At 39.2% G+C, this 26,924-nt stretch overlaps 2 protein-coding genes and 1 long non-coding RNA gene across 7 annotated transcripts in view; 2 read left to right on the plus strand and 1 right to left on the minus strand.

Moving 5' to 3' along the window:
* Positions 1 to 26,924, plus strand: part of LOC148885587 (uncharacterized) — a 211,235-nt gene that overhangs the window by 95,598 nt on the left and 88,713 nt on the right. The window lies entirely within an intron of this gene.
* Positions 787 to 7,346, plus strand: LOC148885588 (uncharacterized). 4 transcript variants are annotated; one of them, XM_089018118.1, is made up of 10 exons: positions 787 to 916; positions 1,505 to 1,573; positions 1,751 to 1,783; positions 2,953 to 4,951; positions 5,061 to 5,129; positions 5,190 to 5,258; positions 5,327 to 5,395; positions 6,521 to 6,586; positions 6,758 to 6,823; positions 6,920 to 7,346. In XM_089018118.1, the coding sequence occupies exons 2-10, from the start codon at positions 1,562 to 1,564 to the stop codon at positions 7,156 to 7,158; spliced, it is 2,622 nt and encodes an 873-aa protein (XP_088874244.1). In that variant the 5' UTR covers positions 787 to 916; positions 1,505 to 1,561; the 3' UTR covers positions 7,159 to 7,346. The 4 variants fall into 4 exon arrangements, with proteins under 4 accessions (XP_088874244.1, XP_088874246.1, XP_088874247.1 ...); XM_089018120.1 differs by lacking the exon at positions 6,521 to 6,586; XM_089018119.1 differs by having other exon boundaries at positions 814 to 1,573.
* hs3st4 (heparan sulfate (glucosamine) 3-O-sulfotransferase 4) overlaps positions 8,988 to 26,924 on the minus strand; it is an 83,776-nt gene continuing 65,839 nt past the window's right edge. The window contains exon 3 of one of the 2 annotated variants that reach the window (XM_089019104.1): positions 8,988 to 10,001. In XM_089019104.1, coding sequence (XP_088875230.1) covers positions 9,347 to 10,001 — 655 coding nt within the window. In that variant the 3' untranslated portion in view covers positions 8,988 to 9,346. The remainder of the gene's footprint in view (positions 10,002 to 26,924) is intronic. The other variant, XM_089019105.1, reaches the window with a different exon arrangement.

The following is a 26,924-nucleotide window of genomic DNA, read 5'->3' on the forward strand; positions in this document are numbered from 1 at the left end:
AAATGACATGAGGATGGTGACACGTCAAATCAGAGAATGTTCCTGCTCTCTATACATCTGGCTCTCTGGCAGTTAAAACAAAGTACTGTTCATTAAATATGCTTTTTTGGATATGAACAGCTGTTTGCCCACATTGCAGTGGATGGGTCAAAATGCTTTAAGAAAAGCTGTGTCAATTTTGATAATTATTTTTACCATTTGGTCATGAATGTGAGGCCTATTTTCACACTGTAAAACCTTCGGTTCAACTGTGTGACTGTCTGCAATTCCCATCCGCCATAAAACTGCACATACAAAAAAAGTCAATTGTTTTATTTTGCCTTGGGCATTGAAACTATGAAACTAACTACTATGTATATCTTATGAATGGCATTAAATAAGTAAATAATTGTGTTTCATAACACCCACATATCAGCGTTTGATAATTATGCTTCTCTAAGAATAATTATTCTTTTTCGTGTTAGTTTAATACATATAGTTTTATTTGCTGTATTTATGTTAGAGGTATGTGTGATTGGAGTTCATACAGTTTAATTAAAACACAATCTTGCTCAAAATGTATCATTCTCAGCCTTGAAATACAATAGACCTCAATCAAAGTTGAGTTGTTGTAAACCTTCACTGTTAGACAGAGTGACTCTGCATACCCCTCCCCCACGTATTAGTGCACTGAGACTTTCTGCAGGATGGCGCCCACACTTTGATCAAGCAATTAAGAGCGCTCAGGCTCCAGGACGCCATGCGCACTGCGCATGAACAAAGTTTTTTTTGCAGCCCCCCCCCCCCCCCCCCCCCCCCCCCCCCCCCCCCCCAGGACACTCTTACAGTGCGTGTTCATCAATTTAATAAACTGCGAGCGCACAACCAGCCCATCAGCCCAAAGGAGTGAACGAATAAGATTTCGGAATTAAATCAGGTAAGGAATTCAAGTTTTGAATATTTTTCTTACAAATGTGTCATTCTAAGAAATTACTACAGGATTCGAACTTTCGTGTTTTATCAGAATGAGAGTGAAAGCGTCGTCATGTTAATTGAGCAGAGAATAAAATGAAGCTAGACTATTGGGTAGTAATAGTGTAATACGTATTGAGTGAGAAGCACGTAGCAACGTAAATCGAAACTTAAGTCCGGTCAGTATTTCAGAAGTGCCCATGTGGTCCCAATCGTTGTCGCGTCGGGCCAGCCAATAGAACGTAATTTAAACAACACATTAATGTAGCACAAGCGAAAAAAACGCACAGCCAAATTTGGAAGCACGATAAAAAACAAATGGCACACAATAAAAACAAAAGCACAGCTACGGTGATACCAAATGACATTTGATTTATTTACTTTGACCACCCCTGGTCACGTGTAGAGGATTTCATTGTATTATGAGTTTTTTTTTAAATACCACGTGAAGGAGCGTTATTTGTTAGATCACATGATTCACGTTGAATGCAAATGATAACCCATTTGAGCTGTACTGATGACTTTTTTTAATCCCACCGCCTGAATTTTTTAGGTTATCAAAATATCTTATATTATTTTGGATAAGGACTTGGAGAAAAACATCAAGAAAATGACTACCCAGGTATGTTTCAGGACAATTTGGCACACTTCACTTTTCATTGGAATTGATAGTTTAGTGTAAATTAAATGCGTTATCAATTTGAACGTGACCATCATTCTTATTTTGTTTGTGTTCCGTTAACTGACATTGTTTTTCTTTAGCACCTGAATATTAATCTATTTACTTTTATTGCATTAGGCCCAGCAAGATGATGTCAACACAGCAATTCAGGTACATTTCAGTATTACTATTTTGTTGCACACTTCCATTTAATGTGTATCTACTGTGTATCTAAGTAAATATATGTATGTGTGCGTATGCACTGATTATATACAGCTATGGAAAAAAATTGAGCTCCATTGTTTCTTTAGTTTTTTTACTCGTTGTAAATGCTTCATACAGTAAAGGAATGTTTTCTTGGACCAAAATATTAACGACAACAAAAACAATTCAAAATACTTGAACACATGCACTATTGGATGAATTTCAAAGTTTTTCTAATGACAAAAATCACTCCATACATTCTTAACAATAGCTATGACGTTTTACTGTAAAAAATAGTGTATTTGAGTATTCCATAATACCTTTTATTTCAGTGATTCACTTAATACACTTTTTGTAGCACCAGACATGAAAATGAAAATGAACATAAAGAAAACATGGTGGTGTCAAATTTTCTTCCATGGCTATATGCGCCTGTGGTTACAGCCAAAGACAGTGTCTTACCATCTATGTAATGTAACGTTGCAAAAACACAACGTAAAATACAAATCAATTTCCAGAACACAAAGTACTTTGGACAAATTACTATATTGCGACCCCTTATCAACACAACGGTTATATGGATCAACAAAAGCTCTGCATTTAGGCTGAAAAAACTTATATTAGGTGAGATGCATATTGTCTACAGTATATGTTTGTTTAGCTTTTCGTTCTTTTCTGGCATCTTTTTAATGATAAATTGCAGTTGTGGCACTCTATTGGCCAGACAGAAATGAACATACGCTTTAATTAAAAACAAGACATAATACGCTGAAAGAGTTAAAATAAATATTGTAATTATATACAGAAATTGCCGATTAATAAATCTATGAAAATATTGGCCTGGGTACAGCTCACATGGAAAATTGTTTCCTCCGCAATCCATACCAGCCATCATTGTTATTTGTTTGCCGAATACTTGGAAATCAGTCTCTTATTGTGACGCAGCTAATTCGCTAAATGTGTAGTGGCAACTAACTACCATGGAGGACTTGTTAATATATACACGATTAATATTTTATCCCACAGGCAGTCCTCATTATGACCTATCTCATCGTATAAACATAAATCAGTACTACTTAGTAGTATTATTTGCAATGGTATTTTCTGATCTTTTTACTTTTTTATATTTATAACAGATGGACAATCCCACTGAAGAGAGCGATTTTTCTGACTTGGACAGTCATTCTGGATCAGATGTGGAATACAAACCTACCTATACATCATCCACTGATTCGAGTGTTGATGAAGAGATATCCCTTCCAAAGGTCAAAAATATGCCCTGTCATGACACATACAATGAAGACTCTACAAGTCAACAGACATATGAAGCAGACCAGCGTAGAGTCACGTCTGCAATTAGAAAACAAAGTAACCCATTAACCTATGTTCAAAGAAAAAACAAAAAACAAAAGATGAGCAAAGAAGATCCATCTGTAACCATAAAAACGTGTTCAAGAAAAGAAGGCAAACGTGTTTGGGACAAAAGGCATTATTGTTTCTACTGTGGCCAATCAAATTTGAAGATGGCAAGACATTTAGAAAGGAAACATATGGAATTTAAAGAAGTTGCTTTCGCGTTCAGCTTTCCATCAGGATCCAAAAAAAGAAAGTCCCTATTGGAACAGCTTCGGAACAAGGGAGACTTCAAACATAACAGCACGGTTCTAAAAGATGGACAAGGGGAACTTGTCACATGGAAGCAGCCAACCGATGCCGCCTCCACCGATGATTATTTGCCCTGCCCATCATGTTATGGGTTGTTTTTAAAAAAATGTCTGTGGAAACATCATTCAATATGTAGAGCAAGAGAGCTATGCAAAGACGACAAGCGAAGGAAAGGAAAGAGGGTCCAAAATATTGCTGCCAGTCTCCTCCCAACAGCCGCATCATCAGAGGGATATGAAACAATTATCAATAACATGAGACAAGATCCTGTATCGTTTCACATACGAAAGGATTTCCTAATTTGCAAGTATGGCGAATCACTGTATTCCAAACATGGCTGTGTCAAGTCCAAGCACCAGTACATTGCGCAACGAATGAGGGAATTGGGACGGTTCATGCTTATTGCTAAAAAAATGGATAAGACCATCGCGGGTCTGCAGGATTTGTGTACGCCTTTGAAGTTTAATACTGTTATAAATGTCGCAAAGAAACTCACTGCGTTCAGTCCAGGGAAAAATGAATATGGGAAACCCTCCACAGCTCTTAAATTAGGATTTTGTTTGAAAGGAGCAGTGGAAGTCCTTATTGGACAGACTCTGATGGAGGATGACGACCTGGCAGAGAGAAAGGCAAAAAAATTTCTGGAACTCCTCGAAAAAAACTGGAAAAACCATGTATCAGTCAGTGCTCATCAAACAATAGATGAAAAAAGATGGAATAAACAAGATGATATTCCTCTTACCAAGGATGTCATCACACTCAGGGACCACCTTAGAGTGGTTGAAGAGGAGGCAAAGGCTGAATTGACCCAAGGGATGAGTTTAAGTGCTTTTCGTAAATTGAATGAATCTGTTCTGGCACAAATGATTGTTTTTAACAAGCGGCGTGAAGGGGAAGCATCACGTTTGACTCTCGAGACCTACCAGAATGCCAGCACAAATCCAGTCAATCAGGACATTTTTGAAACACTTTCACCATTGGAAAAAGAGTTAAGCAAGCTCTTAACTCGCATTGAAGTCCGGGGCAAAAGGGGCAGAAAGGTCCCAGTGTTTTTTACAGAAAGAATGAAGGAGTCCATCAACGTTTTAATTCAAAGGCGACAAGATGCAGGGATACCTGCTGAGAATCCCTATCTTTTTGCAAGACCAGGTGCAATAACAAATATCCGGGGATGTGACTGTCTGCGCAAATTTGCGAAAGAAAGCAACGCAGAAAACCCTCAATTCCTAAGGTCTACCAAACTGAGGAAACAGGTTGCGACACTGTGTCAGCTGTTGGATCTTAGTGAACAGGAATTGGAACAAGTCGCAAGGTTCATGGGACACGACATCAGAGTGCACCGAGATTTTTACAGACAGACTGATAAAACTTTTCAAATTGCAAAAATCAGCAAGCTGCTTTTTGCAATGGAGCAAGGCACTGGAACACTTAGTGGAAAGAATCTTGACACCATTAAATTATCTTTTTCTGGTAAGCATTCACTGAAATGTCATCATATTTAAAAAAAATCATTTTGAGACTGGCATAAAGAAAAACCTGATTGTTACTTCTATACCTTCTTTCTTTCTTTTCTGCACAGATGATATACCCAAAGCAGGCTCTAGTAGCACCAAACCGAGAGGGAAAAGAAAGGCAAATGTGGATGAAGGTAAATTGTAAGATTAATAAGTATACTTTACACTAACTTTCAATCTTATTTTCTGCAAAGATGATATCCCCAAAACAGGCTCAAGCAGCACAAATTCAGGGGAAAAAAGAAATGAAAATGTGGATGAAGGTAAATTGTAAGATTAATAAATCTGCCCTGGTTAGGACTAATTTTCAATCTTTTTCTTTTCTGCACAGATTATATCCCCAAAGCAGGCTCTAGCAGAATCAAACCGTGGGGGAAAAGAAAAGAAAATGTCATTGAAGGTAAAATTGTAGGATGAATAAGTATGCTACTACTGTGTCTGCAGGCATCATTAGATTCTGATTTAAGAGTCAGCTTTCTGTGGCTGGGGGCGATGAACGGACATCCCAAGGGTTCGAATATCTCCTCTTTTTTTTTCACGGCCGTTGTCATGAAGTATGAGGTATCATGTAGTTCTCTTGGTCAACAAGAATGGGCCAGAGGTGAGGGAGCATTTGCTGACATATGGGGTCTGCAGGCTAAAAAAAAATACGACTGAGGAAGTTGTGATGAGATTGAAATCATAAGTAGCACAATACTCACCACACTTGACAGAATAACAATTTGTTCATTATTATTTAAAAACTTAGTGTTGATCGAACAGGTATATACAGTGATACCCTGGCTTACGAACTTAATTGGTTCCCAGACAGTGTGGAAGGCAAAAAGTTTGTATCCCAAAAATAATTTCCCAGAGGAAACCCTTAAAATGGGAATAACCCGTTCCCAGGTCCTCATAAAACATCATTTTCTACTTTCTAATTTTCTAAGCCTTAAAACTACACAAAATATACATTATTTTATGGATAATAAATGTGCTACGGTCTTATAATTAAAAAAATTAACTGTACTGTATAATAAAGTGGTTTTATTGACCTTTGTGATGGCTTGATGGAATGAAGTGGCCAGTTTCATCAGCATGAAACACTTGATGAGGAACGTAACCTTCTTCTTTCACCATCTTGAGGAATGATCCCTTGTAGGTGCTTTCTCTGTGATAATTGTATCTAGTTCTTCATGGGCTCGTTCGCGAACGACACATCACTCATTGAGGCAGCTCCGTGTACAAAAAAGTTTGTATGCCAAGGTAAAGTTCGTATGCCAAGGTAAAAGTTTCAAAAATGTAACGTTCGTAAACCGAATATAGAAAATGTCTTTGGTTTATTTCAAATGGTTTTGTATACTTTGGCAATCTAGTTAAATCAGGCCCTATCAATTTTAGAATTTGACCCCTTTTCAGACACAAGGGGGCCACTTTTTTAATTTCCCAGATGCATCCCTGTAGAATTCCAAATGATTCCTTTTGAAATGGCTCCCTGTCCCACCATAACAAGTGCAAGGTGTCATTTTGCTTGTTTTACTTTAAGGTGACGTGACAAAAAAACGAGCAAAGCGCTGTCATGGCAAACGGAAAAGAACTTCTGACTCAGATGGTAAACTGGAAGCTTTTTTTGGCTATTAGTCTTACCTTGAGGTATTGGTTCGCACTAACTTTTAATTTTGGATCCAGAAATATTTTTTTCTCTCCATAATTTAACAAGTTAAAATGCATGCACCGTATTTGCCCATGAGTGTCAAATTAGCAATGTCTCCTTTCTTTGTAGATTTGAGTCCAAGAAAAAAAATTGCTTCCAAAGAGCATGAAAATTCAAAGTCAGAGAAAAAGAAAGGTAAGTCTATTTATTTTATGTATATAATCCACACTGTAATGCTGCCACAAGTGGTCTTTGTGAGTATCATTAAATTGCAATTGTCATCATATTTAGGCTCTCCCAGAGTAAATTTGAGGAGACCGTGGAGTGAAGAAGAAAAGGCTGCTGTGGAAAAACACATGAAGAGACTGATAAAAGGGCATCAAGTGCCTGGGAAAGAACAGTGTACTGACTGCATTAAGAAAGAGCCGCAGACTTTGGCTCAAAGATCCTGGAAAGACATAAAGAACTTTGTCCACAACAAAATTGTGACACTCAAAAGAAGATCCACTTCTCGGGTTCTTCAGTTTTAATGATACAACAAATTTGTTTTGATGTGCATGCCTTTTTCTTCACAAATATGCACTTTAGTACATGTTCTAGTTTCTTACAAGAGTATTTAATTTTGTATTATATTCCCTTTTACTGTTGTTAAAAATGTTTTGCTTCAGGACAGATTTCATGTTGACATCATGTTAAAATAAAGTTTTAGTTTATTTGATTTGGTTATGGAAATTCATTGAGCAAAAGCATGGGTCACTTTACCAAAGTAGTTATGATACAGCAATCGACCAGACCAGCTTCCGGTTGATATGAACATATAAATAAGGAATTCCATTTATTTTAAGTTAAAACTATCAAGTTATTCATTAAACAGTCTCTCTCTCTCTCTCTCTCTCTCTCTCTCTCTCTCTCTCTCTCTCTCTCTCTCTCTCTCTCTCTCTCTCTCTCTCTCTCTCTCTCTCTCTCTCTCTCTCTCTCTCTCTCTCTATATATATATATATATATATATATATATATATATAGTCTATATATATATATATATATATATATATATATATATATATATATCGATACTATTTCTATGCACGCACTGAGAAAATTACACACAAACAGGGTCGGATATATCGATAGTCCCGGTTATATCGATATTTTTTCGGACTCCCTTGAATATTGATATAACGAGACTTTACTGTATATATATACACACAATTAAAATACAAAATGTCTGCCGTGTAATTGTAGGTGATAATGAGAGGTAAAAGTTGATACAAAAAGTGGTTTGAAAACTCAACTGAATCAACCAAACAAAAAAATTAAATAAATAAAACGATGTTTCGAACATAATTCACTATATGAGTGAGGTCCCGGGATTTACCCATTCGGACCTCACTTGTCTAGTGATTCCACTCTCAAGTCCACTTCTTATTGCTTTGTTTTTTAAACAAGTTGAAGTGGGAAATGCAGTTAGGGGGACATCTAGTGTTCAAATATAACACTGGTTCTTCTCTAAACTTATCAGAAAGGGTGGTCCTCACTCCTGATGTGGAGTTACCCGGACCTCACAAAGTCGTTCAAACAGGAATGTGTGTGTGTGTGTGTGTGTGTGTGTGTGTGTGTGTGTGTGTGTGTGTGTGTGTGTGTGTGTGTGTGTGCAAAGGAGTGTTTCCTCATCATATAACTAATAAAAGTATTTTTCCCTCCATAAAGGAGCAAATGAGAGGAAGGACGCATGTAAATTGCTGGTTTGGGGCGCTAAGGAATGAATGTGAAAGGTAAGGACACTTTAAGAACTCATCAGCAAAGCGTCAATCCTCACCGTTAGCCGGTGACGTGGAGGATGACAAGAAACAATCAGAAGCGTTGACTTCCATTTACAAGCACAATTGTTATATTTAGAGAAAATGCCCTGTGATTGTAAAGTGTCCTTGAGAGTTTTGAAAGGCGCTTAGAAATGAAATGGATTATTATTATTATTTGTTCCATGAGCTGACGTTTCTTTGGCCAATAGTAGTTCACATTTATCCTCACGGGGCCAGCTGATGAAGTTTTTTTTAATGTAAAACTTTGGAAGCCATTAAAACTTGACCTTACCAATCTTTGTTGCATACAATTGGAGATAAATATGTTGAGTTAAAGAGTGAGAAAGACCTCTGGACCACAATACCGCCGCTTTTCAAAATCAATATGGTTCTTGAACTGATTTATGGACATCAGCAACAATCCCTGTAGTTTATGGAACATTTAACTTGCTGTTTGACGTTTGCCTTCAGCTGCCGTCATGCAGCTGGTAGACGGACACCATCACTCAATTTGTAATGGCTTCTTGAAATATTACCACTCCCATTTTGACGATCTGGTCCGAAGTGGGACTGAAATGAACAGCACGGTCAAATTTCGTTGCCTTGTCATTTCAGAGGTTGGCAGTAGTCATTTTATTATAACGATAAACTTCTTTTTGCGGGTTAGCCAGTGTCACCACCATGTCATGACGTCACATACTTCTGTGAGTCAACATTATTATTTGAAAACGAACACAAAGTTTGTATGTTTTTCACAAATATAAATATATTTAATGTTTCAGTATGTACAATAGTTATCTTTTTTTGGGGGCGGGGGGGTGCCATGATTGTGTCCAAGCATGCCCTCTTAACACGGAACAGAAGGGGGGTGGGTGAGTGTTTTTTATTTCATCAAGAAGGCTGGTGGTGACAGGTCCTGCTAGACCAAAGATCCTCGAGATATGCTCTCTTCTTGTTTCTCCCATTCAAAGTTCTGGCCTGTCATTTGGTAGAACATCATATTAAAGGGCTTGTAGAACTTGTGCAGTCGCCGAATGACGTCCGGCTCGATTTTGGGGTGAGTTCTCCCTTTGGATTTGCCAAGGCAGCGTGGAGTGCTGCTATCTTCGGGCTTCTTCAGACAAGGGAAACCTTTCGTCTTGTTAAAGTAAAAGTGTTTGTCTGTGACGATCCTCTTGAGGCCCAGAAAGTCCTGGACTTTGGCCATCTCGCCCGCGGGGTCCACGATGAGCCTCTCGCCGCTGACAAAGTGCATTTGGGATAGAGGGAAGTACTGCATCCAGCTTTCCAGGTGCAACGCGTATATTCCGATGCGCAGAGCGCTCCAAGAAGCATCGATGAGCCCCAGGGTTCGGTTTTTGAAGGCGAGAACTTCAAAGGTGGGGATCTCGGGCTTCTTGGACAGAGTCTGCGTGTAGTCCGAAATGGCTCTGGTGACGGGATTGCGCACCACAATGATCAACTTGATGTCCCTGGCCATGGTGTGGATGCGCTTGGGAGCTTGGTTGGTCACAAAGTAACTGGGGGTCTTTTCCATGGTGATCTGTCCCTCCAGTGTTGAAGGCATCAGGTCTCTGGGAAGGAATCACATCAAGATAAAGATCTTAGCGTTGAGCCTGAATTGGATAGATAATAATAAGAATACATTTAATTTACAAGCGCCTTTCTGAACACCCAAGGACACTTTACAATAAAAACAATATATAAAACAAAAAAAAAATCATGAAATAATAAAACAGCAGATTAAACTCGACCATGAAAGCAAGTTTAAACAGGTCGGTTTTGAGGTGAGATATGAAAGTAGGAAGGGAGTCAATGTTATTGATGTTGGGTGGAAGTGAGTTCCAGAATTTGGGAGCGCAGCGGCTGAAAGCTCTGCACCACATCGTGGTGAGTCTGGCAGAGGGCATACAGAGGTGGAGGGAGGATGAGGATCTGAGTGCTCGAGAGGGAACGGAGATTTGAAGTAGGTCAGACAGATATGGGGGGGGGCAAGGTTATGGATGGCTTTAAATGTAAACAGGAGTATCTTGGATTGGATTGGATTGGATATGCCTTTATTCGTCTCACAGTGGAGAAATCTTGAAATCAAAGATCGTTTCAGTCATCACTCCAATGCCCCACCCACACACGCAATTGGGTGAAAACTCACGTATGTCTCACGTATGTGCTTCAAATATCGTAAGAGTCAGACAAAGTCTGTCAGATGTGTTTGGTTGCTAGTAAATCAGTCTTTAAAGACCCGCTAAAATTGCACATAATTATGCTAATGTTGTCAAGGCTAAGAGTGTTTCTTGAGCCATTTTTTAGTACTTGTTAAGTTATGTATTTATTTGTTTGTTTTTTTGTTTGTTTGTGTGGCTCTACTCATGATATGCCTATCATGAGAAGAGCCACACAAACAAATATCATGTTTTTGAAACTGGCTTCGTGGTTGAATTAAGAAAATAATAGTGGGAAGAAAAAATATATTGACACTCAGCAAATTCTCCTGTCTGCTAGTGAAGTCTAGCTATGAAAAAAAAACAAAAACAAATCAATCATAACTTTTAACCACTGCGTATTACGTTGAACACACGATAGTAGTTCAAATAATCACATCCATGTAGTAATGTTTCGCAGATAAAAGACAAGAAGATGAAACGGCAGCCGAGCGAATGTGCTCATTGCTTAATTGACTCCATCTGTGTTACTCCAGGAGCTGTTTTGGAACTTTAATAATGAGTCGGCTGCATATCATTAATACCGGGGCGCCTGGAGTATTGTTTTGTCATACATTTATTATGCATGCTATGCTCACACTCTGTGCCAGCAGCTTTATTCGCTGTTGCCCCCCTCGTCCGTGCTCGCCCCTTTCTCTTTGCAACGGGTGCGGGCAGATTTTTCGCCGTTTGAAAGAAGACGCGATTCATTAGCAGATTGAAAGTTATTATTTGTTGTCTTTTGGACATCTCTTGCTTGAGGAATAGGTCCCACGGAAAGCTAATTGACATGGTCGTCAAGTGCTCACCCTGGTTGCAACTGCAGCAATAGCTGCTGTTTCTATTTTGTAACCGCTAATAATCCAGCCGAGCATTAGCCTCTGGCGAAAAGCTTATCAAATGTTTACACTAATACTCGTTCCAATCCTCTCCTTTTGTGGACTTTTTTCATCCCGCCGCTAAATTAGCTCGTTCGATCTTCTATGACTCTTATAGAACAGATCAGATACAGGAACGCGACAACTTTTCCTCAAAGCGCAATTTCAAAGCGCCGCCTCACAAGTCGCAGCCACACGTTAAATGACCGAGTGAACGAGCGGCGCGAAGTGCAATCACGCCGTCTGTTACTGTCTCGGGAAATGAGAGAAAAGTGACCATAATTCTGTTTGTAAGAGCAGCTTTCCTCCTTCACCACACAAACCCACTTGCGATATGACCGCACCCGCCTGCACCTTGTTTCAGAGCTACACTTGGAACGCTATAGTTGCATCAATCTCTTGCGGCATGGACATATTCTAAATGAAGTCTTCTCTGCTGAAGGATCCAATTTAGCCGGCAAAACATAAGATGCGGTTATGCGCATATCGACCACCCGCTCAGGCACAGGCGTTGGCTCCCGCACACATGGTCATTGCTTTCCAGGCTGAAAAATCTTGAGTGGCCTCGTAATTGCATCTCAAATAACTATATTGCCTTCCTGATAGGTCATTTCCCTCTGGGATGTGTTTGTCCCTCGACAATATGCCACGACGCAGACTCCCAGGAGCATGTTTAGGAAATCAAACAGATATGTAGATTGCGAAGCGACCAGAGAAAATATTCACTCTTGTTAGCAGTTTTCACTTTCTATGAATGGTTGAGGGGTTGTTTGCTTGATTCCTGCCATTTTCAAAGCGCTGTTCCCAAAGTTTCATTGGGTGGTGCCAAATGGACTCACCTTTGAATAACCAATTTCAGACAGTAAACTCGACACGGCCGGTCATGCGCCATGCGTCTCACAAAGCATATCCAATTGTTCAAGGTTAATTTTTCGGGAAGCATAAAAACCGATTGTCCTCATCTGTCGCTATTGTACATTTAATTAGAGGACAATACAGGCCCAAAGACGTCCCTCTCTTTTATTTTGATGGTGCGCCGTAATCATCATCATCATCATCATCAGTTATGGATCACGTGCGTCCGAAATGTCAGCGTCGAAGTAAATCACCAAGCCGATAAACAAGCAAATTCTTCCGTGCATGGAAAATGAGCGCGCCGCTGTCGAGTGGAACGGCGCTAAATAACGACAAACTTTCACCTCATCGTTTTTTCTCCCTTTTTTATTTCGCTTTGTGCATCTGTTGCTGAGTTTGACGTGGGTTGTTTGTATGGGCAGGTGACTATAGCGACGGTGCTAAATGGGCCTTCTCCTCCATCTGTTGTTTACTGATGCGGGCCGCTCTGAATTATTATTTTTTTTAATGTCTCGATTTAAAGGAAAAGTATGTGAATGACATTTAATCTGAAATATTTTGGAAAGTGGGAGGGACAAGATCAGAGAAAGCCGTTTTCAAATACAAAGACCACAGCTGCATGTTCTGTTGTGACCACTGTCATACTCTCAATTATTTTCTATCCCAAACTCCATTGACAAAAACAGTTTCACATCTACTGTCAAACGTAAATCCGCTTCAATTCCAAGCCGCGACAGTTCCACATGGGCATCGGTGAACTTTTTAAAAACATTCTTGATGTCAGTTGCATTGAGACTCTTTCTATTAACCTCAACAAGTAATGATTGAACATCACTTTTGCTGACTTATGTTCCAAACATACCGAATTTCCTCCTGAGAAGCTCAGCTGTCTCCGGCCATTTGCGAAGATTAAATAAACATCTCCCTGACTTCCTTTTTTTTTCATCACGCCGGTTCGGATTGATCTGCACCGATACGCCGGGCGTCCTCCACGTCAAATACAATCAATTATCTCCAAAGAGGTCTGAATGGGAACTGCTACTGCGTCCTCCATTGAGAGCAAAAACGGAGACATCGGCGCTTATGAGAGCAGATAAATGTGCTGCTAGTAATTATTCCTAAAAAAAGTGTTTTTTTTTTTTTGGTGGGGGGGAGTGAAAAATTAAGATTTCCATTCTTCTGTTGTCGTTTTTCATCCTATCGACTTCCCTGCAATTTGTGTTTTTTGGGGACCGGGATCTCAACCAAAAATTGTTTTCTCTTCGGTGACATCGCTGCAAACCAATAAACAATCGAAATAAATGCTTCAGGTGTTCCTCTGCGTTACAAGCGCTTATTCATCACCGGCAATCGGTCAGGAGCTGATAGATGCTGTGGCCACTTTGCAATGAATAAGACATAGCGACACATGTTGAGTGACATGTTTGTGATAAGCGCCTTCACCGCGATATTGCTTCTCAGAGCAGCGCGTAGAAGGGGGAGCAAAACACTCCAGATGAGTCATTCCTCAACAAGTGAAGACATTGTTGTTTGGCACGCGCAAGCCCACAGGCCAGAGCAAAGGCCTCTGCCAGGTCTGTTATGGAGTGGGAGGCATTGTTGTTGTCACAGTTGAAGGTTCAGCTTTTCCGGCGGGAAAAAAGCAAATAAAACCAACCCAAAAGCTTTCGTTCACGACGATCAGCGCGGTAATGATGCAAGCGGTCGGCTCCAGATGGCTTTTGTTTTTGTTTGTTTCCAAAGCCGAATGTGAACTTTGCACCTGTGCGCATCTTGGCTTGAAGCTTATCGACTGTGCAGCCATGTGGTTTATTTGGTATTTATTTGGTTCCCTAAAACCTTCTTCACCAAAGCCCTCTTCCAGTTCCAGTTCGACTGCACATCTTTTTGCTTTTCCGGAACTTGTTCTACCTGTGTCTTCTGAGCTTTTCCTTGATCCGTCTGTTTCTCTGCCAGGCATTCCAATTGCTTCTCAAGGGTTCCATCGCCTGTGTTAATACTAGTTGAGGTTTCCTCAGAGTCCCACAAAGTCAACTTGTTCAAGTTGTATTTTTTTTCTCTGCGGACCACATCGTCCTTTCAGGTCTCTTCTTATCCAGCAACTTCTCCTCCGTGGGTGTTCTTGTACCTGTGTTGACATGAATTTTTTTGCATCGCTAAAACAGATTTCTTCTGCCACTCGCCAATGACTCATTGAGCTTTTTTTTCAAACTTTGCTTATTTCGAAGTCATAACCTCAGTGTTGGACCATAATTCCAATTTTCCTCCTGCAATCAATCCTGATCTGTCTATCATGAACACTAAATGCAAAAAGAATGCCAAAAAATGGCAAAGTATCCACCTTTTCAGTAATTAAAGACGAGAGTTGTTTTTATAATGTTCCCTCGGACATCCATTTTCCTCTCTGCCTTATTCTCACAAGGCTCGCGGTGCTGCTGTCTTCGGGCGGTAGGCAGGGGGCACCCTGAACTGGTTTCCAGGCAATCGCAGGGCTTCGAAACATGTTTTGACTGTATTAGGGTAATCATTGTGAATATTGTTAATCATTGTGATGTTTTTGGACTTTGGGGTTGGGTTTCAATCATTACAGTCAATTGTACAGGTGATATATACATACATACATGTACATGTTCATAAACATGTATATGTACGCGTCCATGTATATGTATGCGTGCATGTATATATATATATATATATATATATATATATATATATATATATATATATATATATATATATATGTATATATATATATGTATGTATATATATATATGTATGTATATATGTATGTATATATGTATATATATATATATATATATATATATATATATATATATATATATATATATATATATATATATATATATATATATATATATATGTATGTGTATATATATATGTATATGTATGTGTGTGTGTGTGTGTACTTGTTATCCCTGTGTAAATATTAACCCAAGGCCAAAAACAATCTGCATTCAATTTGTTTCGATTCAGTAAATAATTGAATCCCTCTGCAGGTGCTCCCATTTGAGAGTGTCTCTTGAAAATAATCCATGTAATGAGTGAGCAAAACAACACCTCAAGCTCATGAGTCCTTGTTTACCCGGCCGCACTGTAAACGTCAAGTACATTTGAGGACAGGAAGTGACAGCTGGTCCTGATCAAAAACCTTATTCCCTCAATCTCTTCTCGTCATCCCCTAAAGACCGCCGCACTTCCAAAACGGTGCCCAGCCAGCCAGGTACTTCTCTCAGCGCAACTGCCAGACTGTAGCAGCCACATCTGAGGCTCTTTGGACATGAAACGTTATGAAATATTGTGTGGGAGAAGAGCGGAGAGGATGTTTGCAAAGCTGTTCCACGCCGAACCATTAGTCTTCAACAGTCGACTGACAAAAAAAACAAAACAAAACTATTTTTAACTTAAGTCTGCAGAAACAACGAGAGAGCAATCTTATCTCCAATCAAAATTCTCAAAAGGATATTGCGGTCGTTGCTGTCTCCACATTAGACTGCACAAAAGAGGCGCTGCTTTCCAATTTCCATTCTCAAAATAGATAGCACAAACCCCCAAAATAATTATCTTACATGATGGCGCGTTTATGATGTAATGCAATTATCGAGGAGGAGCGCAGTAGCAACAGAAAAACAGATCATTTCCTTGTTCTGTCTTATTCCGTTCATAATGCCTTCCTCTTCTTCACAGTAACTACTTTGACAAACAAACGTCTCTTTCGACAACATTTTCAAGTTATGAAATATTGCCTATTGTTCATAAAGATATTTCAAGAGACGAAAGGTAAAACTAAAGTCTGCAGCTCAGAGTTTACTGAATGCAACTTACTCCTAGCTGCTCTGTCATTGGCTATTCGCGAGCATCTTCCGGCTAAGAGGCACTTCAACCGTATATGCCCGTGCAGCGTCCTTTTTAGTCCCCCCTCGGACCATGATAAGTTTACAGAAATGTGAATCAAGGCAGAAAAAGTATTCGCCAGTCGGGCGATCGCTCACTATGCTGATATTTGCCTTGGACAAATTCAAAAGATCGTTAAAAATCCGACAAAAGCAAATGTCCTTGGATCAGTTCTTTAGAAAACCCAGGCAAAAAAAAAAACACTTCTGAGAGACATGTATGAAAGACGCCAAAAAAATGGAAAGATGCAGTTAAAATTTAAATGTTCATTATTTTTATTTAGTTTTTATACACAACACTCATTTATTGTGCAATGATATAATTGTAATGTGAATTTGTTACACATTTTGATGCATTTTTATGCTTTGGGAAACATTTATTTCTGAATGTTGGGGGCATTGGAACGTATGAGGGCATTTACATGGAAAGTGCGTCTCAACTTACAAAATGTACTAGTTTAAAATTTCTAAAGTACAGGTGCCTGTGTATTTTCAAAATTTAGGCTTTACAAAGACAATAATGCTCTCCTCCCGTAAGATTATTCGAATCTGAAAGAAGTGTTGCCTCATACGAAGGTTTTCTGTCTTTCAAGCATCATTGGAATTATACATTTTTTAATGTATTTATTTGTTTGTTTGATTGTTTTTTACAAAGACATGCTCTTCGAACAATTTCTGTGACAAACGCTCAGATTTCCACACTTCATGCGTTCTGTATCTGAAGGTCAGTATGACACCACTTAAAAAAACAGAAACAAGTATTCTCTATAGTGCAAGCCAAAAAAAGGCAATTCAGTAGTTTCTCGCCTCATGGGCAAATTTAGCTCGACCGTTACATCTGCCGACACGATAAAAAAAGTGAGCCATTAAACAGTTTGGAATGGCTTCAAACATTTCCATGTCACTATTAATACAAAACTTCGGCGATGCAGTGATTAGCAACATTTTTCAAAGTTGTTATACACGAGTAGTACAAAGTCGCTGGCTCAGTGCCATGAAATACGCACAAAATATCTCGAGCTCATCCAAATGAATATTGCAAGACTCATTCTGAATAATACAGAACACTTTTGGGGTTTGTTCCCACATGCTATTTCTGCGTTCCGCGCTTCAGCATGCCTCGACGTCAACTTTGCTTCTCTTTCCTCAACTCTCACCAGTGCTTGAAAATAAAAATAAAAATGCACAGCTCGCATCACATCAACATCAATTTGTTGGAAAAAAAATAAGAAAAATGTTTCTCCCACACAATAGCGAAGCATTGGTGTTGACCTCCACGGAGTACTCTGGATCACTTTAGTGCATGACGGTTGTATCTAACCCAATTTGTGCTGTCGAAGCTGTTGCCTTGCATAAATAAAATGTTCCGTTACTTTGGACGATGGCTCACAGAAAACAGCTTTGACACTTGGAAAAAAAATTCCCAGAGGTTAACGCTGGCAAAATAATTCTGAAATGGTTCAGGAAGAACCATTTTTTAAGCGGTTTATATAGAGCGAGGGGCAAAACGCAGATGGGCAAAACGCAGAGATGATTTTGTTGCTTTTCTACTACTACTTTGAGGTTTTTGTTACAATATGAAAAATGGTTCTGATTAACACGTTCACTGCCAGATGGTGTTGAAATGTGTCCACTCCAGCGCCAGGGTTTTTGTTATTGTCACTCAAATTTCAGGACCCAAAGACTATTGTGTTTAGGACTACATAAACATTCAAAGCAGCGTAAGAAACCTTAGACTCTCTTCTTTCATCAGAAAAAAAAGTTAATTCCTAAGTTGTATGGGTCTGGTGTTATCTAAGCTTAAAATGAGGGCAGCTGTCCACAATACAATACATAGATATTGGTTTATATAGCGCTTTAACAGCTAAAAAAAGGAAATGCTGCCCCCTTGTGGAAGGGAAACATTGACAGAGGCCATGGCCAGCGCTTTATCGGCACACCAGCAAGAAAAAACAAAACTCGAACAAATTGGGGAATCGCGCTCCATGTCATATTTTCATTTCTCGAAAAAATTCAGAGATGGCAGTGAATGAGTTAAAAATACAATAAGACTCCCTAAATGAAGTTGTACATCTTTCCCCCACCGTCACACAAGAAAGCACAAGTGTAATGGTGAGGTCAGAGGTCGAATTCTAAGTAGTAACATGGGGCTTCCCTCAACCATCTGGCCGCAATGTGAATCTCTTTGCTAACTAATTGGCAATTTTATCAAACATTCAACCTCAACAAAAATTGGATTGCTATTCTCGAGACTAACGTTGCCAATGTTTTGATGAACTTAGCAATGGCAAGGCTAACTTGAGTAATAAAAAAAAAAACTATCGCTCATCTATCATTTTGTGGTTTAAGAGATGAAAAGTTAATTTCTACTCTCAACAAACTAGCGCAACTGCATGTGTCGTGCTTGGATCCCATTTTAAGAGAAGCAATGACATATTCATGAAGGCGTGCTGATCACACATGTTAATAAGAAGACTGCATTTTCCATACGGTATATGAGTCATACATGTTGACACGGTATCTGCTGGCCTGCTGCAAAATGAACGTATGTTAGAAACACTTCCTGGTGCTTTTTTATCGCACCTTTCAGCCACGGTGTTGACGGTGAAACATTCCTAAGGCCATTGTTTACTTTCAGTTTGTTGCTTTTTCATCTTCATTTTGCTCTCTTTTCTCATGAAAGACATTTCTATGATCGACAACAGAATGCAGGAATAAGTTACCAGTACTGTCATCTGTTCTTCAAATGATTGTGTCTTTTATTTCCAATGACGTATTTGATTTTGTGACACCTTGTGGTACCATGACAATCAAGCTAATCGGATTCTGATTAGCCGACGAGCACGATGGCACTTGCTTAATATGACATCTGTGATTAACAGTCAATATGGATTTCGCAGTATCCTCATTAGGAAAAGCGCATTGAAATTTCGACAGATGGCGCGGTTAAATGCAGGCCAAATAATGGCACGTCCCTGGGGACTCTCACTCTCTTTTCCGCCCAAGTCATATACAGTCGTCTGCATGCATGCAGCTGGAGGCTGCTTCCAGCCAAACGTTATCAACTGCTACTTTCAAATTGGAAGATGGTGAAGCCCACAGGAGCCACTAAATTATATGTCGTATATTGACCAGCAAATGCACTCCAGCACATCTTATGGCGCACTATAAATAATCATTGTTTGCGTTTAATTTTTCGTTTTTGTTTCACAAGCCCATCTGGAGCAACTTTTAATTAAAACGCACCATTCGGAGGTGAGAAAATTTCTGCGTAAATGTGCAGTATCAATTAACGCCTATATCGCTGGCTGATAACTGGGAAAGTGAGTGTTTTTGTTTTTTGTGTGTGTGTGGCTTAATAAGTACACGAGCTGTTTGTTTTACAACAATGTGTTATTAGTAGAACAGGAGTTTTAATACAAATAATTAATTACTCTAATTGTGGCTTTACTACTGCTAGTTAAATATTGACAATGACACATTCTGATTTTTGAACAAAATATCGTTTTACTTAGTTTTAGATATTTCACACAAAACAGCATCGTAAATAACCTAAATGAACTCATTCACTGCCAGTCGATGTGCAAAAATGTGTCCACTCCAGTGCCAAGGTTTTTGTATTGTCACTTTAATTTCGGGACCCACAGAATATTGAGTTTTAGGACTACATAAACATTCAATGCAGCATAAGAAACCTTAGACTATCTTATTTCATCAGAAAAAAAGTTAATTCCTAAGTTGTATGGGTCTGGTTATATGAGCTTGAAATGAGGACATCTGTCCAAAATACGATACAATACAGTGAGACCTCAACTTACGAACTTAATTGGTTCCCAGACAGAGTGTGTAAGGCGAAAAGTGTGTATCTCAAAAAAAAAATCCCATGGGAAACCATTAAAATGGGAATAATCCGTTCCCGGGTTTCCATAAAATATACTTTTCAACTAAATAAGCCTTAAAACTACACACAACATACCTTATTCTATGTATAATAAATGTGCTATTGTATTGTAATGAAAGAAATACACTGAATTGTATCATAAAGTCACTTTATTTACATTTGTGATGGTCATTTATGGCTTGATGGAATGGCGTTGGAGGTCGAAGGTCAAAGGGAATTGCGGTTTGGAAAGAGAGGCGCATTACATGAGGACTGTAATTAAAGAAATAAACTGTGCTGTAAAATAGTTTTATTTACCATTTTGATGGTCGTTGATGGCTTATGGAAGGAGAGTCACCTTCCATAAGGACTGTTGGTAACTTAACCTCTGGTGCGGTCGTGTGCTTCCGCCGAAGACCACTTCGCCAGCCGTGGTGGGTGTGTATTATGAAAATAGTGCTTATTATAAGGTTTAATTTTCATAAATTTGACGTTTGTAAGACGAAAAGTTTGTAAGATAAGGTGTTTCTAAGTTGAGGTCTCACTGTACATACATATTGGTTTATATAGCGCTTTAACAACAACTGACGCTGGAACAAAGCGCTAACTTGGAAAAAAAGGGAAATGCTGCCCCCTTGAAAGGAAAAACATTGCCAGAGGTCTGGCCACCACTTTATTGGCGCTAAAGCATGAAAAAAACAAAACTCGAACAAATTCGGGTATGGTGATCGACATCACACTTTTCAAATACAGAATGAATTCAGAAATGGCAGTGAATGAGTTAAATAAAACTCATCATGGAGGAAAAAAAACAAAACATGTCGGCTGATCCAGAGCTTCATCCGCTTGGTTTCGCTTAAACTTCCTCATGCGGAAACACCAGTTTGCTAGATTCAGAGCAATTCCCGCAAAGTAGAAAAATTGTTAAAGGTCATTCCAGTGGTATTTTTCATGGAGATTTCATCAAGTGGACATCCGTGTGGGAAATACAAATCCGCATAGTTTTTACGACTTCATTTGATGAACAATTCTCACAGTCAAAATGCAGCCGTTTGGCATCCGTCCGTCTAAATAAGGCAGCATATGAATAATTTAGCCGCTTTTCCACACATCATATATGCCGGAATACTTTAAGAAAAATAGATGCATCGTTTACCAGAGGTGAATGCACATGGGAGAGAGTGGGGATGGGCAGACGGCCATTTATTCATTTATTTTTTGCACCGCAACATCTGGATGCAAAGAAACAGGCTATTAAGAATGTTCTAATCATGCAGACACGTCCTAAGCTGCTCCATTATGAGCTAAGCTGACCTATCAGTTGGGCTTTCACTAATCCAAATTGTGCTTTGCCTGCCAGCGCATTGCTCAATTCAAAAGCTCTGCGGGGACGGCGGAGTGGTAAATTCACCTGCCGTGTGAGCCGCATTGAAGAGATATTTATCTTGCAGCGTCACACGTGGGCATAAATATAGACAAATAACTCACACACACACATTCACATTTCATATTCACACACACACGCACACACACACAAGTCATTTCCACTCCACCCCAACCCCAAGCCAACTCAATTCTAACAAATGTTCATCCCCCCCAACAGTAAATGTTGCATTCAGCACCACATGCATGCCTGTTACGACCAGTTTGGAGTGCCTTCAAAGGGCTGTTATCAGGATCAAGCTCTGTAACGTTGGTGTCAAACGTGTGAAATATCCGCAACATCGGGAAAAAAATCAGTGTCATTTAACGCAACACTAAGGAAGGAATTGGGTCGCATTTATTTATTTAGTTATGTATTTCTGTTTATTTATAGATCTATGTATCTGTATCTATCAATTGTATTTATTTGTTTATTTATTTGTTTTTATTAATTTACCTGTTTATCTGTATCTCTTTATCAATGTTATTTATTTATTGGTTATATATGTATTGGTTTATTTACATATTTATTAGTTTGTTTCTTGTATTTATTTATTTGTGTCTATTTGTTAATTTATGTATTATTTTTATTATGTTTGTTTACTTACCCGTTTATCTGTATCTATGTATCAATTTTATGGATTTATTTATTTTGATATTTATTTTTTGATTTATGTATTTATTAAGTAGTTTGTATATATCTGTTTATTTATGTATTTCTGTTTATGAGTTTATATGTATCTATCAATTGTATTTTTATTTGTTTGTTTGTTTATTATTTGTGTATTGTTTATTTATTTATGTGGTTTTTTATTTGTTTTTTTATTTATTTTTGCTCCCGGGTTACCCTGTCTGTTCATTCCCTTTAGGTCTCAGTTCTTAATGGATATTTGTTGACAGCAGGTCCATTTGGTGTGGCGATATACCAGCCAACACAATAGGGGCCTCATTTTGGTCGACAAGCACACGTGACCTCTGTGAAAAATTGGATGTGCCTCGAGAGTGTTTTCGATTACACTGCCTGATAATTTGGTGCTGTTGAGTGGACTGGCATTTAGACCGGGTCAAACCATGTCTAAGTTGTTTATTTCATTCAGGCAATGGTTGAGGAATTCTGCGGTCTACTGATGGATGTGGTGGGTGTCACTGTATTTCCTTGCCAATCATCACGGTTGTGCTCATTCCCACAACGGCGCTGCGCCGATTCACCAAAAAATGTAAAACACAGAACGCTTGCCTGATGATCACCATTTCAGTGCACTTTGCATTAAATTTGCGCTGGGGTTGAAAATTGTGTCTGCATTGGTTTTCACTTTAGAATGAACTGATGAATTGGCTAATCAGGTCAAGTTTGTTTTTTCATTTTTATTTTTGACAATTACTGTTTATGAACTGTTTACTTTTATTTCACCTCTGTGAGGTGGATGTGCTCACCGCACATGACCCCAATTAGCATAAGATGGAGAGAGAAAGAATGAATGAAAATAATTCATTTCATCAACTTGTAGCGTCAATATGCTCTCCCACTGAAAGATTTAAGTTTGTCGATTCATGTTACTTTGGTGTAAAACAGTAGCGCTTTTAACTCATTTGCTGCCATTTCCGAATGTGTTCGGTAATTGAAAAGTGTGACGTGGAGCACCATTCCAATATTTGTTCGAGTTTTTGTGTTGCGGGGGATGCAGATAAAGCGCTGGTCAGACCTCTGCCAATGTCTTTCCCTTCCACGAGGGGGCAGCATTTGCCTTTCGTCCATGTTAGCGCTTTGTTAATGCTTCAACTGTTGTGAAAGCGCTATACAAACCAATATGTATGTATTGTATTTTGTACAGTCGCTCCCATGTCAAGCTCAGATAACTCTAGACCCATATATTTCCGTAATTAACTTTTTTTCTGATTAAAGAAGAGAGTCTAAGGTTTCTTACACTGAATTGAATGTTTATGTAGTCCTAAAACTCCATATTGTGTGAAGTTGAGTGAAAATGACAAAAACCCGGGCACCGGAGTTAGCACATTTTTGCACATTGTCTGGCAGTGAATGAGTTATGCACACTTCAGTTTGTTTGTGTGCCGTTTAGCGCTGAGGTCAGGCTTTAGTAAGCTCTTTTAGTTGGTGGCTGCCATGATAGCAAATATCAGCGACTCGCAGTCGACTCGGTGGGAAACGCAGCTGACATGACTCGGGGGAAATTAATTTGCTACAGCCATAAAATGCTTGGTTATTTAATCACTGTTAGATATAATCTAACACCTTAATCTCATCGGGTAGTTTCTCCGCCCGGGAGCTTTACACCTGCAAAGAGTACGAAGGGATTAAAATCAGAGTAGGAGGAGTGGGTGGCGGGAGGAGGGGTTGGTTAAAAAAAGAAACGGTGTGAGTGGGTTTGCAAAGCAGCCATGAAAGCAAACAGAATAGCCAGCAAACAAGCACTCCATTAAATGAGAGTGCCGCTCTCTTCGAGAGTGACATCGAATGGCATCTGAGCTTTTTGGGTTCCCGCCATGTATATTTAATGCGGTCCGGATCAAAGCGCGGCCAGTGCCTTCTCGCTCTCGCCGGATCAAAGAATCCTTGCTCGCCACTACGACGCGCCAGCCCACCCGAATCGTCGGGTGAGGCGGCCTTTTTGCCACAGTGTCTTTGGCTTCCCTTCAGGAGCGCTCCTGTGCGCCGAGGAAAAAAAAAATAGACGGGCAACACCTCAGCTGTGAAAATGGCTGACGCGAAAGCCAAGTGTCTCCACGCTTTTCAATCGGCGAGATGGGAGGAGATATGAGGGTGTAATCCTTGAATTGATCTGGAAAGAGCCTCCTCGGGCCCTTTTGAGCACCTCCTCTAAAGCCCCATATACAAACACACATACGCTTAATCTGTTAGGCAAGCGTAGTTTGACGCCGCAAGTCAATCTGCCCTAAACACTCATCACAAATGCAGGATAATGTTTTGCTGATACACAGATTAATTTGCGTAATCCAGGCTGCCAACGGCAGACCTTCAAGGGAAATGTGTCAAATGTTTATAGATAAAACTAAATCATAATCTCTCCAGTTTTCCTTTTTTTTCCCCCCTCCAGTATTGTCTTTATTATTCCGCGCCGCTCTGCCGAGATAAAGTTGCTTAAATAGAAACATAAACGACATACTTGGAGGGGATATAAATAGCGTACCGGCTGGACGTCTAATACAGGTACAGACACTCCCCAATTTACGAACGAGATACGTTCCGAAACGGTCATACGTAAGGTGCATTTATTTGTAAATTGCTTCAGTGCTATATTTTGTATGCAATGTATTTTTAAGGCTTATAAGTAAGTTTAAGGTTTATATAAGTATGTTTAAAGGACAACTGACGTCACTTTTTGTTCAGAAAATAGTTCTAAAATGTAAAGAAAAATGTATCTAAAATACCCAAAACACGCAGTATGATATTTTTATTCAAATGCAAAATACCAATAAAAATGACAAAGTGTCCAAAATCTGCAAAAAATTGAACTGCGAATTGGGCATTTTCAAAAAGTCCCGGCCCCAGTTCGTGACGTCACGCCAAGACGTCTTGCATTGCTGGAGAATCAAAACAATGGCTTCAGATTCGGAGAAGATTCTTTGAAAATGCCCAATTCGCAGCTCATTTTTTTGCAGATTTTGGACACTTTACGTCATTTTTATTGCTATTTTGCATTTGACAAAAAATATCATACTGCATGTTTTGGGTATTTTAGATGCTATAAAAACGTTTTTCTGGTGTCAGTTAAAAAACAAAAAAGTTGTCCTTTAATAAAATATATGCTCTATAAAGATATGTACATGTACAACTGGAGAGAATACTACAGATGTTACGACAAAAATGTTCGTATATACCGTTGTTCGTAACTCGGGGAGCGTCTGTACTAAGGGGTCTCAACCTAGTACTGAGTACATAATATGATTATACTTGTCTGATGGCAAACACTTTATTTAAACTCGTTTTTCTGGTTATTTCATGTGATAATCAATTTCTTGAGACTCTGATTTTGCCGTTTTTATAAACTGTCAAAATCATTTTTGTAGCTGTAGTATTCTCTCCATTTGTACATGTGCATATCTTTATCAAGCATATATTTTATTAAATGTTTTTATTCAGTATAAACCAATACAGGCAACTTATACATAAACATAATTATATAAACATTATACGTACATACATATATAAGCCTTAAACAAACCTACATTCCATCCAAAGTATCGCACTGAAGCAATTTATGAACAAATTCACCTTACGAACGACCATTCTGAACGTATCTCGTTCGTAAGTTGGGGAGTGTCTGTATTCATTTCACCTTTTAAGTTTAATTCATTAAATTAATGGAGTTTTTCGCGATGTTCTAATTTTCTGAGTGGTACCTGTATGTCGCAGGAAATGCGGCACTTCAGTGCAGTAGGCACTTGATGACACCTGAATTCCAACTGTTCAATGATTCAACAACTTGTTTTTTGTCAACGTGCACTATGCTAACTAGATTAGAAACTGCACAGTAAAATGTGGAAATCCAGAGAAATATGGCAGTCCCAGTTTGAACAATCCTGAATTATTAGCCCCCTAAGGATGCTTGCGGTAAGACTAATGATCCTTAAGGACCGTCGAGCGTTTATTAATTACTCTCTATTCACTTTCGACACCTGATTCAGGTTGGGCAACTGCATTGCGTTATTCCTTCAACCCCCCCCCCCCCCCCCTTTGATGCCCCCTTGGGGCTGACGCGAGCACAATGAAAAAGCGAGCGAAGGAAGCCGTCTTTTTAATTAACGAAATGCGTTATATCTGCCATGTGCCATACGTCGATTCAAAGGCGTGTGTTTTATCTGGGAAAGCAGGTTTCTATCATCTTTTGTCTGCGCAGCCTTGAAATGGACCCGCAGCCTAGCCAGAGCGAGGCCCCCCACCAACACCACAACCCCCTCTTCCCTCATTTGAAAGAACCGCTCACTTCAGTCGGTAGCTCTCGCAAATGGAATTTGACACCAGGGTGTGTACTTTTGTACAATGAATGAATCGCCTAATGACTCTTGCGCACGCTGAGGCGATGTCATCTGCCGATAGCGTCTCCTGAGAGGCGTGTGTCTGGGTGAAACAAAAGAATAGGCTTCAGCATATGAGTCGCACATATTTATATTTTTATTTTTGTTCTATCTCCAGCCAAACACTTCTAACAACTTTTGTTGAAGGCTTTAGTGCTCCATTATCACCTCATTGATGAGAAGGTTTCTTCAGCCGTCATCTGTACAATTTTGAACAACAACAAAAAAAGAAGAAAAAAAAACGGCACATTACTTTCCTCTTAAATGGAAGTGAAGATGAGGGTTATTTTTTTGT

Source organism: Hippocampus bargibanti, linkage group LG17 (genome assembly GCF_051943395.1).
Source record: "Hippocampus bargibanti isolate YZ-2025 linkage group LG17, ASM5194339v1, whole genome shotgun sequence".
Taxonomy (NCBI): Eukaryota; Metazoa; Chordata; class Actinopteri; order Syngnathiformes; family Syngnathidae; genus Hippocampus; species Hippocampus bargibanti.

What these genes read in the sequence shown, in the direction of transcription:
- LOC148885588 (XM_089018118.1), top strand. An exon ending in AAAGGCAAATGTGGATGAAG is followed by an intron (nt 5,130 to 5,189) that starts GTAAATTGTAAG and finishes TTTTCTGCAAAG; the next exon opens with ATGATATCCCCAAAACAGGC. An exon ending in AAGAACTTCTGACTCAGATG is followed by an intron (nt 6,587 to 6,757) that starts GTAAACTGGAAG and finishes CTTTCTTTGTAG; the next exon opens with ATTTGAGTCCAAGAAAAAAA.